General features: G+C 37.5%; 1 protein-coding gene and 1 non-coding gene across 2 annotated transcripts; one reads left to right on the forward strand and one right to left on the reverse strand.

Annotated features, from left to right (window-relative positions):
- Positions 1-11331: 11331 nt before the first annotated feature.
- LOC127109913 (small nucleolar RNA R71) lies at positions 11332-11438 on the reverse strand. Its single transcript, XR_007797159.1, has one exon. It is a non-coding gene; the product is annotated as a small nucleolar RNA R71 (small nucleolar RNA).
- Positions 11439-18529: 7091 nt separating this feature from the next.
- Positions 18530-20227, forward strand: LOC127103977 (uncharacterized). Its single transcript, XM_051041201.1, has 4 exons — positions 18530-18713; positions 18825-19348; positions 19526-19619; positions 20094-20227. Exons 1-4 carry the CDS (start codon positions 18530-18532, stop codon positions 20225-20227), a joined length of 936 nt encoding a protein of 311 aa, XP_050897158.1.
- Positions 20228-20486: the final 259 nt, after the last annotated feature.

The following is a 20486-nucleotide window of genomic DNA, read 5'->3' on the forward strand; positions in this document are numbered from 1 at the left end:
GTGAGAATCACCCTATTTGAGGCCGATCAACAAAACTATACGCGTTTAAGAGTTTTTAAAGTTAAATTGAATTTTTTACTCCTAAATTTAAGCGAAATTTTTAAAATCAAAACAAACGATAGTTAAATTAAAGAATTTAGCGCTATGATAAGAAATCGTAAAGTGATTCATGTAGGAATTGCCCTATCTGAGATCGGTCAATACAATCTATGTGTTCAAACGTGTTCGAAAGAAAAATCAAATTTGGGCTCCGAATTCTCAATGCAATAACATCAAGTAACAACCAAGCATTATTTGCTTACAAAGAAAGCGTAACAGATCGAAATGAAAATGGTAGCAAACCCACAAATAACATACAAATACACACACAAAGTAATCACACTTGCATATGGGAGGTGCAAAAATGATTTAGGTCAGGGTGCAAGTATCAAGTTGACTTGGGCCCAACCCAATAGTACACTAAAACCCCTATTTTAATAAAAATAGAAAAATAAATAAAATAAAAATAAATAGAATAGAAATGTACATAGCAAACCAATAGGTGTAAATAAAACAAATGGGCTTAACCATTGTATTCGAAACATCCCAAAATCAAACATCACCTTTTACTCACACCCTACTAATAATAATATTTATAGTAGATAAAAAAAGAATGAAAGAAACACTAGACAAAAGGGGGAGGCGCCACCTTTTGTAGCACATAGTAAATAAGTTTGGCTATTTTTAAAACTTAAAAGTCACCAACCAATCCATGACACATGGAAGCTCTTTTATTTTAAAATTAAAATTAAAACAAATAAATTGAAAATATGGGAATAATGAGAAAACAGATTCACGTATTATTTTTCTTCCTTGTCCAAAATGCAGGCTCATTCAAAATTCAAAGTGCAGGAAACATATATGCCTCCAAATGCAGCAACCTTGTTCTTACCTCTCTATTCCAAGTCAAAACGCAACAAGATATAGGATCACGCGCGAAAATTGAAGGGCATAAACATTAATGAGGGAGCACGTGATTGCTGATTTCCCGGCGGATAAGGGGTTGCTTTACGCTGATTCGGGGTGGCGGTGGTGAGACGCGGTTTAATTGGTTTGCTGTGAATGGAGTGAGTTGCACGATGATGGGTGTAGAGAGGTTTATGGAGGTAGTGGTGCAATGATGGTGGTGAAAAGGGAAAAGGAGGGATAATGATGGTGCGATGAAGAGGGTGTTTGGAACTGCTCACTCAGTTTTGGTTTGGTGAGGTGTGGATGTACGGTGAATATGATATGTGTGTTTGAGTTTGTTTTACATCGAAAAAATGGAGAAGGCGGATCCGATAGTTGGTGATTGTTTTGATGACAATAGTGGTGAATGGAGGAGGGTGAAGAGTTTGTGGTTTGGATGTTGTTGTGTTCACGGTGGAAGAACATGAGGTGATATAAAGATGTTGCGATGATCCATGAAGATGATGATTGTGTTGTGAAGAAAGGGAAAATGAAGGTTGATGAAGATGATAATGGAATATGTTATTGTTTGTTGATAATGGTGATGTTGGTTTGTTTATTAATGATGGTTAATGATGAAGTTGATAATTCATAGCTTGTGTTGTTGTTAACTTTCTGTAGAACAAACTAAGGGGAAGGGAGAGGAGGTTAAGATGAATTTTTCACATGATGTTGATAAAGAATAAGTATTTGGTTGAAGTGTATTGTTGTGCTTGGAAGTGGAAGAGGGAGAAGGGTGATGAAGTTATGTGTGGGTGTCATACCCCAGTTTTTACCCCTAAGCTTCATAGTATCTTAATCAAGCATTGCATTCATACTTTCAATTCATCAATACCCTTATGTGATTACAAGCATGGATCTAAGTAGTTTTGGTCTTGATAACCTCTCCTTGGTTGTTTGCTCAAGCTAGGGTTTTGTATCTCACTCATTGTATCACACATTGATTTTATTTGTACTATTACTTGTGTTATATTTAACTTGCTTGGTCTCTTATCACTATGTACTTGTCTCAAAGGTATATACATTTCATTTGCATCATTCATCACTAACTTCATGCATTTGGATAGATTTTTTCTCTTATGTTGTGCGTGTATCTTTTGTAGTTAGATGGTGCAAGGTTTGAGAAATTTGAAGATCAAAAGGAAGGGAATTATGGTCTTAATCATTCAAGGTTTATCATTTATAAATTAATATCATGATGTGCATGGATATCAACATCATTTGGTCATTATTTGTGCAAGTCATCACAAGGAATTGCTTCATTGACTCTAAGACTGGATATGCTGACTTCCAAAGGTCATAATGTTTTCATCAAGCAAGCGATGAATATGGTTCTTTTTGGATTGGACTACAATCTTCATAATATACAAATTCTATTCACATGTAAGGAGCCAATTATGGATGGAAAACCATTTTTGAAAGAAAAACATCTAAAGTTATCTAGGGTTTTGACCTAATTTTCAAGTTGAACTTCCCAAGGTCATAACTTAGGAAATACTTATCATATGCAGCCTATTATTTTTCTCATATGCTCCAATTGAGACCCACTACAAGTTTTATTCATTGTTCAAGAAGATATTTTGCTTGGTTTAGCATTTGATTTTGAAGGTCTCCCTATTCAGTGCCCCGATTTTTTTCCCAACTTCAATTGACCATAACTTGGTGAATTTTCATCCAAATTGGGTGGTTCTTTTCACCACGTGAATCTTTAGGACGTCCCTAACAAGTTTTGTTTTGATCACGAAGTCCAATATTTAGTGGAAGCCCATTTACTTTGGGAAAACATTATAGGTCACCCATGGTTCCTAGTGATTTTGAGCCAAAACTTCAAAACATCATAACTCCTTCGGTTTTTGTCTAAATAAGGTGGTTCTTTCTTCAAATTCAATCTTACAATCATTTTGAACATTTTATATTCACACATCAAAGGCCAATTTTGAGTAGAAAAGGGTGGATAAGGTCCATAGATTATTGGTCATTTCCTTAAATTTTGCCAACTTCACTACCCCATAACTTTCTCAATTGTTACCCAAATTAGGTGGTTCATTTATATATGATCTTACTTTTCCATTATCTACAACTTTCATTCATTGTCCAAAATCTAAAAATGCATAGATCAAGGACTTGTAGTCCAAACCTCAAAGTTGCTAAAATTGTCCAAGAGTGAAAAAATGAGGTTTTTATCTAAAGGCTTTTTGGGTGTTTTTCCAACTGAAACAACTCATAAATGGTTCATATAACTTGTGTGCATCATTGTTTGAGGTTAATTCCAGCCAAAACTCAAATTAACCATTTTATACCTTGCATTTCAAGTTATTCATTCATGTGACATAGCCAATTTCCAAATTACACATCTTTGAGCTCAAATTTTTGTCATTAACTTACATACCAATTATCAGGTGTGTATGCATTAACGTATGCCATAATTGAGGGTTCAAACCATGGCATTTCTCCCAACCCGAGCCATAATGTGATTTTTGGCCAAAACTCTTTTTTTCTCAAACCAATCAACATTGCTACAATTGTACCTCAAACAGATCATGAGAAGCCCAATTACACTTACTGTTTACATTCATCCACAAGTTGTACCATGTGTATGTCCCATAATTCTCAATTTTTGCATTTTTCACCTTTTTGAAGCAAATCAGAAAATGAGCAAGGACAAGGACAGTTGGCCATGATTTTTGATTCAAAACAAATTAGTGGTGAGTGTATTGTGTCTGCACATGCCATTAGGAAAGGTACAAGAGCCACAAACTTGATTTCCAAGTTTGTGAAAAATTCAATTCTACCCTTTAACCTAATTGAGAGTGTTCAGCAAGCTACCAACACACTTCCCCTCTATAAATAGAGGCTCTCACACAGCCATTCTCAAGCTTGAAGAGCCATAGAATCTCTACAAAAATTATTGCTAAACCTCTAAACTTTGGATCTAATTTCAAATCACAAGCATCTTCAAGTTATTCCTTTGGCTCAGTAAGATTCTCTGAAGTGTGGTGGAGGTGTGACAACTTGGCGCAAGCAAAATAATGGCATGTGGAGGAAGAACGAGTTCTCTGAAATCAGCAACTCAAGTGATCTTCAAGAGGTATAAAATTTGAGCCAAACATTAAATATCTTGATTCCATGTTGTTGAGAATTTGTTATTGGTTATCAACATAGCTTTTAATTTCATTTTCATGAATTGAGTAGTATTTTATCTGGTTTTTTAGTTTAGAGTTTCATTTCGTTCCTACCTTCGATTGGCACTACTGAGTACTCATAAATGATTTTTGATTCCATAATCTTACTCGCCTTGAAATTCTGAGCAACTTTGTTTCTTTGAGTTTTTGTTTTAAGTTGTTTTTACTTTTTGCAGAAATCGGCCACCGTCCACGGTGGTCCGGTCGTCTTCTCAGGCGACCACATGTCCCTCCCTCCAAAATTTAAAAAATTGGACCAATAGGAGTGTAACATGTGGTCCCTCTAATTGTTAATTTTATTTTGTTCCCATGCGTTAAGAAACACGTCTTGTGGTGGGCTTGCATTAGATCTAAGGGCTCATACTGAACCACCTCATTAATGAGGAAAAGGAACAAATCTGCATGGGTGCCTACTATAGACCTTTCTTCCTTATTTTCCACTGGATTGCATTTTAATCAATTTTTGTTACTTTTTCTATTTATTTTAATTATTTTGTTTATTTCATATCTTTCAAACTATTTGGTATTTGGAAAAATGTTCAACATGAAAGTTGTTTGGAATAATTTTCTCTTCCATAATATGATTTTTGTTTATTTTTCTGACCAATAGAAAATTAAAAATCATTTTTCTCTTTTTATGTGTTATTTTTAATGTATTTAAATCATAGTAATTTTAGATTACATGATAAAAATCCCAAATTTTTTGTGTATGATTCTTATACAATAGGTGACACTTTTCCTTCTTTGAGCTTTCTGTTTTGAAGCATTTTTCATTTAGTTTTGAAGCAAATTTTTATTATCCATTTGTTTCCAAAGTTTGAAAACCCTAAGTTTTTCAAATTGGTTCATAAATGGTATATAGTTAAATTTTTGGTTTCCGGTGACATCTTTTGTGTTGAACACTTTTTCATTTGAAGCTTATTTCTTAAAGTTCAAAGTTAGGGTTTTCCTTTTGCCCCTTTTGCTTGATTCAAGTTGTAACTTGTTCTTGATGCATTATCAATGTGAAATGATTGCATCTCTGGTTTTAATTTTAGACTTGAAGACTTTCTTATGTTGAAAGTTTTTTCATTTGAACCATTTCTCATTTAGTTCTCATTTAGGTGTTTTTTTATGTTTATGCTAGTTTTTGACTTAAGAATGGACCTCAAATCTTGATGCTTGATTTATGATTCCATATTTATGTTTGTATGACATTTTGGAACATGTTTGATTCTTTCCACTTTGAATTTTTAGGTCCTTTTCATTTTCATTTGATTTTATGTTTGATTTGACCTAGTTTTGGCATGTTTAAGTGATACATTGTATGATTAGAACCATAACTTATTTGATACTCATCATGAATGCAATTTGTTGGTTCTTTGTGTTGGCATCAATTTTGGTAAAACTTAGAATTATCACAAGATGTCACGCGTGTTGTCTTGACATGTGATATCAGGTTCCTACAGGATGTTTAAATATGGTTGTGCAGGATTTAGTCAAGATGTCAGACCCGATGTTAAGACATGTGCACACAGAACATTCAGTCTGAATGTTATGTGCTTTATTGCTGCGTTTTTCATGCAAATATTTGTGTGCTTATATGGAGATTGCATGCGCTATTCAAGGAGTAATTTGATTTAAAACCAGAATGATCTATTTTCCAATAAGGGATGATTAGCTGTTGTTTCTTAGGAGATACACAAGTAAAATTGAAGTAGGGTTTTATGCTGCCCAGGCCCATTCAAAAAGCTTCTATTGAAAGGCCATGTAAAACCTATTTTACACACACAAGAAACGAACGATAAAGTGAGAGAGTTTTCAGGTTTTAGTCTTGCGTGAGCTTGTGTATTGTGAGCCATTCATTCATCTTATTGATGTATGAATTGGACTGACTTTTGTGTTGTAATTTGTCCACTCTAAGCTTTGAAGTACGAGTGTATTTGTTTACTTGGTTGAAGCTTTTAAGCAAGATCAAGTATGTGTCTTTGAAGTGTGTCTTCTTTCTTTTTGTATTTGTTATTATATCACTGTTGTGATTGAGGGGGGGTGAGTAGGGTCTCATATCTAAGAGTACTTAGATAGAGGTCACATGGGTAGAGATTAGGTGAAAAGACTGTAACTTGAAGTTATTTACTGAGAGTCTTTGAACTAATTCTGTTTAGTGGATTTCCTTCCTGGCTTGGTAGCCCCCAGACGTAGGTGAGTTTTGCACCGAACTGGGTTAACAATCGCTTGTGTCGCTTGTTCAATTGTTTCTCTGTTTTTATCCTGTTTATATTGCACTTGTTGTTCAGATATTAGTGTTGTGACATTACCTTCGACATCTCATATCTGATACCAGAATTTCAATTGGTACCAGAGCAGGCATCCTACTTTAGTTCTAGGTGAGATCTTGGTACGTTACTTTCTGGTACTATGGATAGAGATGGAGGATCTGTACACAGACCACCAATTTTGGATGGATCTAACTATGACTACTGGAAACCTCAAATGGTAGCCTTCTTGAAATCTTTGGATAATAAGGCTTGGAAGGTTGTTCTAACAGGCTGGGAACATCCCTTCACTGCGAAGGAAGGAGAAGTTACAACTGATAAGAAGCCTGAGGAAGAATGGACCAAGGAGGAGGATGAACTAGCTCTTGGAAACTCTAAAGCATTGAATGCTATATTCAATGGGGTTGATAAGAACATCTTCAGACTGGTGAACAACTGTGAGATGGCTAAAGATGCTTGGAATATTTTGAAAACCACTCATGAAGTTACCTCTAGAGTGAAGATGTCTAGATTGCAGCTGCTTACTATTAAGTCTGAGAATTTGAGGATGAAATAAGATGAAAGTATTCATGACTTCCGTATGAATATCCTTGAAATTGCTAATGCCTCAGAAGCCCTGGGCAAGAAGATGTCAGATGAAAAGCTTGTGAGGAAAATTCTCAGATCACTTCCCAAGAGATTTGCCATGAAAGTGACAGCCATAGAAGAATCTCAAGATATCTGCAAGATGAGAGTGGATGAGCTAATTGGATCCCTCCAAACATTCGAGTTGGGAATGAGTGATGGATATGAAAAGAAAGTCAAAAGCATAGCCTTTATGTCAAACACTGAAGATAAAGAGGAAGACAGTAATCAGGATACTAATGGAGGTCTGGCAAATGATGTAGCATTACTTGGGAGACAATTCAACAAACTCCTGAAGAGGATGGATGTGAGGTTAAAGTCTAATGTCAAGAATAACTCATTTGACATCAGTAGGCCCAATGATGCTGGAAGAAGAACAAAATCTGAGGAAAAATCCAAACAGGGCAAAGGAATTCAGTGCGATGAATGTGAAGGGTATAGACACATTAGAGCTGAATGTGGGACCTATATCAAGAAACAGAATAAGAGTCTTGTTGTTACTTGGTCTGATGACAATTCTGAAAGTGAAACAAAAGGAGAGTCTGCCAATCTTGTGATTGCCTTGACTGGAAGATGGAATTCTGATGAAGACTCCAGTGATGATGAATTAACCTTTGATGAATTAGCTACTTCCTACGGGAAGTTGTGTTTCAGAAGTGAAGAAGTGTGTCAACAAGTGGAGAATCAGAAGAAACTGATAACCCAACTAGAGGATGAGAAGACATAACACTTAGAAACTATTTCTAAGTTGAACATCAAAGTCGTGTTCCTGAACTCCAAACTGGATGAGATGACGAAGTATGTCCGAATGCTAAACAGTGGATCTGACACCTTAGACAAAATCCTCCAGACTGGAAAGATGGTAGGAGACATGACTGGCCTTGGGTTCAATGAATCCTCTCCTGATTGTAGTCCCACTGGTAGCAAGCCAAAGATGTCACATCAGGTGTCTCAATATCACAAGGAAAGACAACATAAAGGAAAACACCAAAGATGGATATGTCATTACTGTGGGAAATTTGGCCACATAAAACCATTATGCTTTAGGCTGTATGGTTAACCTAGAGCCAAATAAAACATCCTTGTTAACGAAAAACAATGGGTTCCTAGGGTTGGTGCTACTAACTTGATATCTCACGCCTCCTTCAGAGTCTCAGCCAAAGAAGATTGGTACTTTGACAGTGGATGCTCCAGACACATGACTGGAAGCAAAAACCTGCTAATTAACCTCCAACCTCATGCCACAAGCTATATAACTTTTGGTGATGGAGCAAAGGGTGAAATCAAGGGGATCAGAAAGTTGAATTGTCCTGGAGTCCCTAACCTTGATAATGTGATCTTTTTAAAGGATTGACTGCAAACCTAATTAGTATCAGTTAACTATGCGACCAAGGTCTAAATGTGAACTTCACAAAAACTGAATGCTTGATTACTAATGTAAAAAATGAGGTGATCATGAGAGGAGTCATGTCTAAGGACAACTGCTATATGTGGAATTCTCAAGAGACTAGTTATTCATCAATATGTGCTCTAACTAAAGAAGAGGAAGTGAAACTATGGCATCAAAAACTAGGTCATATGCATCTTAAAGGAATGAAGAGGATCATGTATGTTGAAGCTGTCAGAGGAATCCCAAAATTAAAGATTGATGAAGGAAGAGTTTATGGTGAATGTCAGATTGGAAAGCAAACAAAGATGTCAGATCAGAAGATCAAACATGACACCACACCTAGAGTGCTGGAACTTCTCCAAATGGACTTGATGGGACCTATGCAGGTGGAAAGTCTTGGTGGGAAAAGGTATGTTGATGTTGTGGTGGACGACTTCTCCATATATACCTGGGTGAATTTTATAAGGGAAAAATCTGATGTGTTTGATGTGTTCAAAGATCTTTGCCAAAGACTTCAAAGAGAAAGAGAGATGATGACACTGAATTTCACCGTATTTTCGACTCCGATTTCGCATGCATTTTAGTTGTTTTATTTTTATTTTGTCATGTTATTACTATGTTTCTCTTTGTTTTCAGGTTTTTAGTCTAATCAGAGCCCCGATCGAGAAAAGGAGTGAAAATGAGCTAAAAAGACTAAAATTCAGCATTTTGCACTTGTGGCTCCCACTGTGACTGGCGCCATAGGTCCAGCCATGACGTGTCACAGCTCAACTTCCCTCAACTGCCACGTTCCCGACAACCTCCACTTGGGCGCCACAATTTTCCCTTATGGAGGGCACCATGGGGTTGTGGCGGGCGCCACAAGAAGAAAACTTTTCCCTCCCAATTTCAAACTGAAGGGCATCCTTGTCATTTCCATTATTTTTCTTGCCTATAAATACATACTCGTTTTCATTTGTTTAATTATCCAAACTTAAAGCAAACTTAGTTTCACTTAGGCAAATATTCAGTATTTTAAAAGTGGTAATCGCTTCGCATTGGGGTGTTACCACAATTGTGTAATCAAGTCTGTGATCGAGTCTGTAATCGAGTTTGGAGCACTTTGGAAGGAAGTTAATCCTGCCGCCATTTTCATTTCCGTTTCCCATTTTATTCAACCCTCCGATTGGAGCAGGTTTTTATTGCTTTACCTTTATCTACTTAACTTTCCCGCACTATCGTTACTTTATTTATTTCCCGCACTGTCTTTACTTTATTTATTTCCCGCACTGTCTTTATTTTATTTATTTCTCGCACTGTCTTTACATTATTTATTTGTCGCACTCGCACTACTTTTATTTATTTCTCGCACTCGTACTACTTTTATTTATTTCTCGCACCCGCTTTACTTTATTTATTTCTCGCACTCGCTTTACTTTATTTATTTCTCGCACTCGCTTTACTTTATTTATTTCTCGCACTCGCACTACTTTCATTTATTTTCCGCACTCGCACTACTTTTATTTACTTTCCGCACTCGCACTACTTTTATTTAAATTAAAATGCACCTTTACTTTACCATGTCTAACTAAACCTATAAGGTTAGAATGTAACGGTCGTAATTGAATTAATAATCCATACAATTGTTCGTAGAAACACTTAAGGGCTATTTTGACTTTCAACTTAAGTTTTCCTGCACTTAATTTACGTTGGATAAGATCGAAAGCCGCCCAACGTCTTTTTAAACTTAGTTGTTTTTAACTATTTCAAATACAACGAAAGCGCTTTATTTAGTTCATTAGAAATTTTTAACTTAAGAAGAAAAATGATTTTAAAACTATTTTCGGACGCGTTTATAAGTTTAGAGTCTGGTTCGTGAGAACCTCTTTTGGTTAAGAAATCCAAGTTAAAATACTTTTCAACTTAGTCAAGATACTATATTTCTTAAAAATAGGTTTACTACTCTAACGCAATGCGCGCCTTTTTATAAGTGACAATAAGAGGGTTTGATTAGGGAGTACAACTCGGTTCTGAATACGCGAAAGCGACAGTTCCTATTAAATTGGTTCTTTTCAAAGTAGGAAACATTGCCCATAAGTAGTTCTATTAGCAAGTACTTGGATTATTATTGATTATGTGAATTACATTCGAGCCTGTCTTTATTAATTGAACTTTATTTAATACTTTACTTTTCATTGCACACTCCAAAAACCCCTATTTTTTATTACCTTAGATAAACACCGTAATAATAGATAACGATAGATTGACACTTGGTCTTTGTGGATTCGACAATCTTTTATATTACTCTGACGTGTTTGTATACTTCCGAAAAGCACGCATCAAGTTTTTGGCACCGTTGCTGGGGACCAATTTCGTCAAATTTCATACCCTGTTGTTATATCGTTTAGACTTAGGTTGTTACCCGCCGGTCAATGCGAAGAACTCGCAGCACCGGAAGCTTAGTATACCCTCTGGCGGAACCTGAACGTTACGCTCGCGCAGGTTTATTCTTCCATAGAATTAGGAGAGCTATGGCCGAAGATGAAAACCAAAGACTTCTTAAGGATTTCTCCCAACCATCCAACGAAGAACCTAGTTCTAGTATAGTAAACCCAACCATCCCAGCTAATAATTTCGAACTTAAACCCTCCCTGTTGCAACTAGTGCAATAGAGACAATTCGCAGGTCTTGCTACTGAGAACCCAAACCAACATTTAAAAATATTTCTCCAATTATCAGACACTTTTTAAACCAATGGAGCTTCTCTTAAGGCAATCCGTTTAAGATTATTTCCTTTTTCCCTCAGAGATAAAGCCCTATCATGGTTAGATTCCCTTCTACCCAATTCCATTACGACTTGGGATAACCTTAGAAGAGTATCCTTGTTAGATACTTTCCCCCAAGTAAGACCGCCGTTCTTCGAAACCATATAACTAGATTTACCCAGAACCAAGGAGAATCATTGTTCGAAGCTTGGGAGAGATATAAAGAGTTGTTAAGAGCATGCCCACATCATGGTTTAGAAAATTGGTTACTCATTAAGACCTTATATAATGGAATTCACTATAACACTAAGATGACCATCGACGCTGCCGCAGGCGGTGCACTGATGAACAAACCTTATCCTAAAGCTAGTGCCCTCATCGAAGTTATGGCTCAAAACCATCAATCATGGGGAGTCGAACGAGCGACAGTTGAGAAGAAGGAAGTCCAAGGAGGAGTACATGAACTAAGCTCTATAGACATGATGCAAGCTAAAATGGACCCATTAGCCCTTAAGGTCGAGCATATGTGCATAAACCCGAATACTGCAGCCGCAGTTTCGTTGGATTGTGAGACATGTGGAACAAAAGGACACCAATCTGCAGAATGCAGTCTATTAAACGAGACCCACTATGAGCAAGTGAATTACACCCAAGGGAACCCATATTCGAATACCTATAACCCTGGATGGAGGAATCATCCGAACTTCTCCTATAAGAACAATAACCCTATCCAAAATAATGCACCTCCGAGACAAATAGGTTATCAAGCCCCAAGACCAAATGAACCTATGCAACCTGTACCACCAAAGCCGAGCCTTGATAAAATTATGGAAAATTTTATCACTGCTCAAACCCAACAAAACAAAGAGTTCATGAACCAAAACATTCACGTTAACGAACTGATTACCCAGTTAGGAACCAAGGTTGACCAAATAGTTAATCACACCAAGATGCTTGAAACCCAGATCTCTCAGGTAGCTTTAAACCAAGCCCCTCAGACTACACCTGGAGGACAGTTCCCTGGACAACCTCAACAGAATCCGAGAGGACAAGCCAATGCCATTACCCTACGAAGTGGGAATGCTTATGATGAGCCACCAAACCCAAGATTAAGCGAACCCAAAACTTCTAAGGAATATACCAAACCCACGGACGAAGTAAAGGAACCAGAGGAAACTGAAAAACAGGAAGGTCAAGAAAAAGGAGAAGAACCTAAAGATAAAACTTACGTACCACCCCCGCCATATAAACCGCCTATACCATACCCGCAAAGACTCAAACAAACCCAGATCAATAACCAATATCAGAAATTTATTAAGGTTATAGAAAAACTTCACGTAGAAATCCCTTTCACAGAAGCCATCACCCAAATACCTTCTTATGCAAAGTTTCTCAAAGACATCCTTACCAACAAACGTAGACTCGACGATCCGAAGCCCTTGGAATGCAATTCTATTTCCGAGAATTAGTTAGCCAAAAAGGATAAAGATCTTGGAAATTTCTCCATTCCTTGTCTTTTGGGAAGTCATGTCATCGAAAAAGCTTTTCTAGACTTAGGAGCTAGTGTGAGCTTAATGCCTTTAGCAGTTTGTGAGAGGTTAAACTTAGGAGAATTACAGCCTACTAAGATGTCACTTCAGTTAGCCGATAGATCTATTAAGTATCCGATAGGCATTTTAGAAGATGTCCCTGTTAGGATAGGTCAGTTATTTATCCCTACTGATTTTGTTGTCATGGACATCAAAGAGGACAATGATATACCAATCCTTCTAGGTAGACCATTCTTATCAACTGCAGGAGCCATAATAGATGTCAAGGAAGGAAAGTTGACCTTTGAGGTAGGTGACAAGAAAATAGAATTTATACTTTCAAAATTTCTTATGGCACCTGTGATGAGAGACACATGTTATGCCATAGATATCATTGATGAATGCGTTAGGGAATTAGAACAAGAAGAAATGATAAAAACAATTAAGTTACCATCAACTCTCATAATGGAAGATGATGACTTTGGAAACCCTACATCGATGATAACCTTTACGAATGTTTATCCCTTACCCCAGATCCTATGCCATGCCCTCAGAAACCAACCTTAGAACTTAAGGAACTGCCTAAGAACCTGAGATATGAGTTCCTTGATGAAGAGATGAATCGTCCAGTTATAGTCAGTGCTACCTTGAGCCAAGAGGAAACAGACCAACTTTTAGATGTTTTACGAAGATATCCCTCAGCCTTAGGATATAATATCTCTGACCTGAAAGGTATAAGCCCATTCGTATGCATGCATCGGATTTCGCTCGAAGAAGATTCAAAACCCTCCAGAAAACATCAGAGAAGAATAAACCCTATAATGAGTGATGTTGTTAAAAAAGAAGTTCTTAAGTTACTTGAGGCAGGTATAATCTATCAGATCTCGGATAGTAAGTGGGTGAGCCCTGTGCATGTAGTACCTAAAAAGGGAGGCATCACAGTCGTGCAAAACGATAAAGGCGAACATGTAGCAAAACGGATGGAAGGAGGATGGCGGATGTGCATAGACTACAGAAAGTTAAATAAAGCAACCAGGAAGGATCATTTCCCTTTACCATTTATAGACCAGATGTTGGAGCGTCTAGCCAGACACTCTTACTTCTTCTATCTAGATGGATACTCTGGATTCTTCCAAATACCTATCCGTCCCGAAGATCAAGAAAAAACTACCTTTACATGCCCTTATGGAACTTTTGCCTACAGACGAATGCCATTCGGCCTCTATAACGCCCCAGCCACTTTCCAACGCTGCATGATGTTAATCTTTGCAGATTACCTAGATGGTATCATGGAAGTGTTTATGGACGATTTCTCGGTCTGCGGATTTGATTTCCACGATTGTCTTGCTAACCTTGAGAAAATCCTGGAGAGATGCGTGGAGGTAAACCTTGTACTAAATTGGGAAAAGTGTCATTTCATGGTGACCGAAGGAATTGTTTTAGGACATATAGTTTCCAAAAAAGGTATAGAGGTAGATAGAGCTAAGATAGAAGTTATAGAGAAGCTAAGATGTGGGAAAAAGGTATAGAGGTAGATAGAGCTAAGATGTGGGAGAATTTGATGACACTGAATTTCACCGTATTTTCGACTCCGATTTCGCATGCATTTTAGTTGTTTTATTTTTATTTTGTCATGTTATTACTATGTTTCTCTTTGTTTTCAGGTTTTTAGTCTAATCAGAGCCCCGATCGAGAAAAGGAGTGAAAATGAGCTAAAAAGACTAAAATTCAGCATTTTGCACTTGTGGCTCCCACTGTGACTGGCGCCATAGGTCCAACCATGATGTGTCACAGCTCAACTTCCCTCAACTGCCACGTTCCCCACAACCTCCACTTGAGCGCCACAATTTGCCCTTATGGAGGGCGCCATGGGGTTGTGGCGGGCGCCACAAGAAGAAAACTTTTCCCTCCCAATTTCAAACTGAAGGGCATCCTTGTCATTTCCATTATTTTTCTTGCCTATAAATACAGACTCGTTTTCATTTGTTTAATCATCCAAACTTAGAGCAAACTTAGTTTCACTTAGGCATATATTCAGTATTTTAAAAGTGGTAATCGCTTCGCATTGGGGTGTTACCACAATTGTGTAATCAAGTATGTGATCGAGTCTGTAATCAAGTTTGGAGCACTTTGGAAGGAAGTTAATCCTGCCGCCATTTTCATTTTCGTTTCGCATTTTATTCAACCCTCCGATTAGAGCAGGTTCTTATTGCTTTACCTTCATTTTGTTTACTTTCCCGCACTGTCTTTACTTTATTTATTTCCCGCACTGTCTTTACTTTATTTATTTCCAGCATTGTCTTTACTTTATTTATTTCTCGCACTCGCACTACTTTTATATATTTCTCGCACTCGCACTACTTTTATTTATTTCTCGCACCCGCTTTACTTTATTTATTTCTCGCACTCGCTTTACTTTATTTATTTCTCGCACTCGCTTTACTTTATTTATTTCTCGCACTCACACTACTTTCAGTTATTTTCCGCACTCGCACTACTTTTATTTACTTTCCGCACTCGCACTACTTTTATTTAAATTAAAATGCACCTTTACTTTACCATGTCTAACTAAACCTATAAGGTTAGAATGTAAGGATCGTAATTGAACTGATAATCCGTACAATTGTTCGTAGAAACACTTAAGGGCTATTTTGACTTTCAACTTAAGTTTTCCTGCACTTAATTTCCGTTGGGTAAGATCGAAATCCGTCCAACGTCTTTTTAAACTTAGTTGTTTTTAACTATTTTAAATACAGCGAAAGCGCTTTGTTTAGTTCATTAGGAATTTTTAACTTAAGAAGAAAAATGATTATAAAACGATTTTCGGACGTGTTTATAAGTTTAGAGTCTGGTTCGTGAGAACCTCTTTTGGTTAAGAAATCCAGGTTAAAATACTTTTCAACTTAGTCAAGAAACTATATTTCTTAAAAATAGGTTTACTACTCTAACGCAATGCGCGCCTTTTTATAAGTGACAATAAGAGGGTTTGATTAGGGAGTACAACTCGGTTCTGAATACGTGAAAGCGACAGTTCCTGTTAAATTGGTTCTTTTCAAAGTAGGAAACACTTCCCATAAGTAGTTCTATTAGCAAGTACTTGGATTATTAATTGATTATGTGAATTACATTCGAGCCTGTCTTTATTAATTGAACTTTATTTAATACTTTACTTTTCATTGCACACTCCAAAAACCCCTATTTTTGATTACCCTAGATAAACACCGTAACAATAGATAACGATAGATTGGCACTTGGTCTCTGTGGATTCGACAATCTTTTATATTACTCTGACGCGTTCGTATACTTGCGAAAAGCACGCATCAAGAGAGTCATGTTATCAGAATCAGAAGTGATCATGGGAAAGAATTTGAGAACAGTAAATTTGTTGAATTCTGTTCATCTGAAGGAATTGGTCATGAGTTCTCTTCTCCCATTACCCCTCAGCAAAATGGTGTGGTGGAAAGGAAAAATAGAACTCTCCAAGAATTTGCTAGAGCTATGATTCATGCTAAGAAGTTGCCTTACCATTTCTTGGCCGAAGCTACGAATACAGCCTGTTATGTTAACAACAGAGTAACCTTGAGGAAATGGACCTCAACCACTTTATATGAAGTCTGGAAGGGAAGAAGACCTACTGTCAAATACTTCCATGTGTTTAGTAGTAAATGTTACATCCTGGCTAATCGTGAACAAAGAAGGAAAATGGACCCCAAGAGTGATGAAGGAATATTTCCGGGCTACTCAACGAACAGCAGAGCCTTTAGAGTTTTTAATTCCAGAACAAAAGTTATGATGGAATCTATCAATGTTATTGTTGATGATCAAGAGATTGATGTCACAGACGATGTTGAAACATTTTTGAATGATGCCCCAGCTGATCTCCTGGACAAAGTTATGAGAGTGAGTCCACTCAAGCTGAACCTGAAGCTTATAAAGTTAATAAGGGACCCTCTATCAGAATTCAGAAGGATCATCCTAAAGATCTCATTATAGGAGACCCAAATAAAGGGGTCACCACTAGATCAAGGGAAGTGATCTCACATGCTTGTTTTGTGTCCAAGATTGAGCGTAAGAATGTCAAAGAAGCCTTAACTGATGAATTGTGGATCAATGCCATGCAGGAAGAGTTAGGCCAATTCAAGAGAAATGAAGTGTGGGAATTAGTTCCAAGACCTAAAGGAATAAATGTTATTGGAACAAAGTGGGTTTACAAGAACAAATCTGATGAAAAAGGTGTGGTTACTAAAAATAAAGCAAGATTGGTAGCACAAGGATACACTCAAGTTGAAGGAGTTGACTTTGATGAAACATTTGCTCATGTAGCTCGCCTGGAGTCCATTAGATTATTGCTAGGAGTGGCATGTCTTCTGAAGTTTAAACTATTCCAAATGGATGTGAAAAGTGTCTTCTTAAATGGCTACTTAAATAAGGAAGTGTATGTTGAACAACCTAAGGGGTTCACAGACCCAAATCTTCCAAAGCATATGTATAAGTTGAGGAAAGCTCTTTATGGGTTGAAACAAGCTCCTAGAGCTTGGTATGAGAGACTCACAATGTTTCTCATTGAAAATGGATACAGGAAGGGAGGCATTGATAAGACTTTATTTGTCAAAGATGAAGGAGGAAAGCTCATGGTGGCTCAGATATATGTGGATGATATTGTGTTTGGTGGGATGTCAAGTGAGATGGTTCAACATTTTGTTGAGCAAATGCAGACTGAATTTAAAATGAGCCTTGTTGGAGAACTAACCTATTTTCTTGGCCTGCAAGTCAAGCAGATGGAAGATTCTATCTTTTTATCTCAAAGTAAATATGCCAAAAATATTGTTAAGAAGTTTGGCATGGAGAATGCAAGCCACAAGAGGACACCTGCTCCTACTCATCTGAAAGTGTCTAAAGATGAAAATGGTGTCAGTGTGGATCAAAGTCTCTACAGAAGCATGATAGGGAGTCTGCTATATCTCACAGCAAGCAGACCTAACATTGCTTTTGTTGTAGGTGTATGTGCTAGATATCAAGTTAAACCAAAGGTGAGGCACATAAACCAAGTGAAAAGGATCCTGAAATATGTCAATGGCACTAGTGACTATGGGATGTTATACACTCATGGATCTGAATCTGTGTTGTCTGGATATTGTGATGCTGATTGGGCTGGAAGTACTGATGATAGGAAGAGCACATTAGGAGGATGCTTCTTCTTAGGAAACAATTTAATATCATGGTTTAGTAAGAAGCAAAATTGTGTGTCTCTGTCTACTGCTGAAGCTGAATACATAGCAGCTGGAAGTAGTTGTTCTCAACTGGTGTGGATGAAACAAATGCTGACTGAATACAATGTCACGCAAGATGTCATGACATTGCATTGTCACAACCTGAGTGCTATAAACATTTCTAAGATCCTATTCATCACAGCAGGACAAAACATATTGATATCCGTCACCATTTTATTAGAGAACTCGTGGAGGATAAGATTCATGCCTTAGAGCATGTTGCTACTTAGATGCAGTTAGCTGATATTTTTACAAAGGCATTGTATGCAAATTAGTTTGAAGTCCTGAGAGGAAAATTAGGGCTTTGCATTTATGGAGACTTGTAGCAATTAATATGGAGTGGGAAAAGTAAGCAAAGTAGTGTCTATGTGGCTAAAATAAAGCGTCCCCATTATGGTAAATCATCACCTAGTTTTGGAAATACCATCTATTACGTTTTCACACGCTACCCCCACAACCTCACTACCTACTCCAACTCTTCCACCTTCCTGCTCCTTCCTCACACTTCTCTGTTAGGGAAACAACATTTTTTTCACAAAAACTTCAAGATGTCACAACATGAAACTACTTCTGCTTCAAAAACTACTAAGTCTACTCACAAGGTTAATGCTCTTTCCATGGACATTCACGATGATGAGATTCTGGATGTGGTTCCTCTATCTGTTATTCCCTGCGAGGCCCTTGATTTAAACCATCCCATGGATGCCTCAGCTTTTGCATGCCCCAATCAAGGTAACATCTCTAGTATCCCTTCTGTCTCAACTCACGCCACTAACTCTAAGGAAGATATACACCACATTGATCGTGTCATAAGAAACCTAGTCACTAGAATCCTTAATGAAGGACATTTTGTGAAGGGAGTCTCTACTCCCCTGTCTAAAATGTACCCTTCTCCTGAGGTTGAACAACATAGTGAGAAGAATGACGATTCCTCCAGTTCTGAGAAGGACATGGTTGCTGAAGGTTTGTGCTCCATAGGGCAAACTGTGTCTGGTAAAGGAATATTTATGGCATCTATAACTGCCAATGCTTCCCACTCTGAGAAGAATGATGATGCAAACGATGTGATTGACCTAGATGATGATAGGTCAGATGATCAAGAGGATAGTTTACTTCATCACCTAAAGCCAAGTGTGGCTAAACGTATGAAGACCCAAAAAGGAAAATCTGTGGCTGAACTTATGTCAGCTAGAAAAACTAAGAAGACTGCTGGTATTGGTCCCTCCAAATCTTGGATCAAGGTTGAGGTGAAGAAAAGGAAGGTTAAAGAAGTTTCTGAGTCTGAAGAGGATGTTGAGGAAGATGTCCCTGACATCTCCCCTGTGAAGAAAACCACTATGAGGAAGTGCCCTGGTAAAGTTGTTGCTGTGCATTTGGATAATATCTCTTTCCATCTTGAGGATGGAGCTGCCAAATGGAAATTTGTGATTCAAAGAATGGTGGTTGTGGAAAGGGAGTTAGGAAAGGATGTCGCTGAAATCAAGGAGGTCATGGACATGATAAAGGTTGTTGGGTTGTTGAATACTGTGACTGGGTTCTCTCAGTGCTATGAGAGTTTAGTTAAGGAATTCATTGTCAACATTCCTGAGGGTATTGCTGATAAGAACAACAAGGAATTTTGCAAAGTGTTTGTGAGAGGTAAGTGTATCACATTCTCTCCCACTGTTATTAACAATTTTCTGGGAAGAAGAGTTGAGGGTGCAGGTGAATTGGAAGCTACAGACAATGAGGTCTGTAGAGAAATTACAGCAAGGCAGATGAAAGGATGGCTTATTAAAAAGCATCTTCCTGCTGGGAAGTTGACTGTCAAGTATGCAATATTGCATAAAATAGGAGCTGCAAATTGGGTGCCTACCAACCATATTTCCATAATTTCTAATACCCTTGGAAGGTTTATTTTTGCTGTTGGAACCAAACTGAATTTTGACTATGGTAGATTTATGTTTGAACAAATCATCAAGCATGCATCTACTAATGCAGTTAAGTTGCCTATTGCCTTTCCCTCTATGATTTGTGGGATTATCCTGAAGCAAAACCCTAGTATTCTGAGTTCTAATGACTTACCTAGTAAAAGAAAATATGCTCTGTCTGTGCACTATAAACTGTTTGAAGGCAGTCATGTCGAAGACATTGTCATGACATCTGCCATGAAAAAACCAGCCTCAAAAGTTGGAACTATTGTTGAGCTGAAGGAGACTTGTAAAGAGCTGGGTGAAGGGATAAGGGTAGCAACAGCTAGGAAATAATTGTTGGAAGCATTGATTGCAAGCTTGGAGCAAGTTGGAGGGGAAAATATTGATCATGCTAAGGAAGTTGAAGCTCACACCTCTAGTAAAAGGTCTACAACTAATGATGAGACAAGTGGCAATTCTGTTTCTAGTGATGATGAAACTGCAAGCTCAAGCTCCTCTGATTATCTCCTTTGACTTTGGTCCCTAGTGATGTGATGGTGTTCATTGATGTGATGGTTTTTATTGATGTGATGGATTTTCTTGATTTTGGCAA

Source organism: Lathyrus oleraceus, chromosome 7, assembly GCF_024323335.1.
Source record: "Lathyrus oleraceus cultivar Zhongwan6 chromosome 7, CAAS_Psat_ZW6_1.0, whole genome shotgun sequence".
Taxonomy (NCBI): Eukaryota; Viridiplantae; Streptophyta; class Magnoliopsida; order Fabales; family Fabaceae; genus Lathyrus; species Lathyrus oleraceus.

What these genes read in the sequence shown, in the direction of transcription:
- LOC127103977 (XM_051041201.1), top strand. Translation starts at nt 18,530, where the DNA reads ATGTCACAACATGAAACTACTTCTGCTTCAAAAACTACTAAGTCTACT. An exon ending in GCCCTGGTAAAGTTGTTGCT is followed by an intron (nt 19,349 to 19,525) that starts GTGCATTTGGAT and finishes GGGTTCTCTCAG; the next exon opens with TGCTATGAGAGTTTAGTTAA. An exon ending in TTGCAAAGTGTTTGTGAGAG is followed by an intron (nt 19,620 to 20,093) that starts GTAAGTGTATCA and finishes AACTGTTTGAAG; the next exon opens with GCAGTCATGTCGAAGACATT.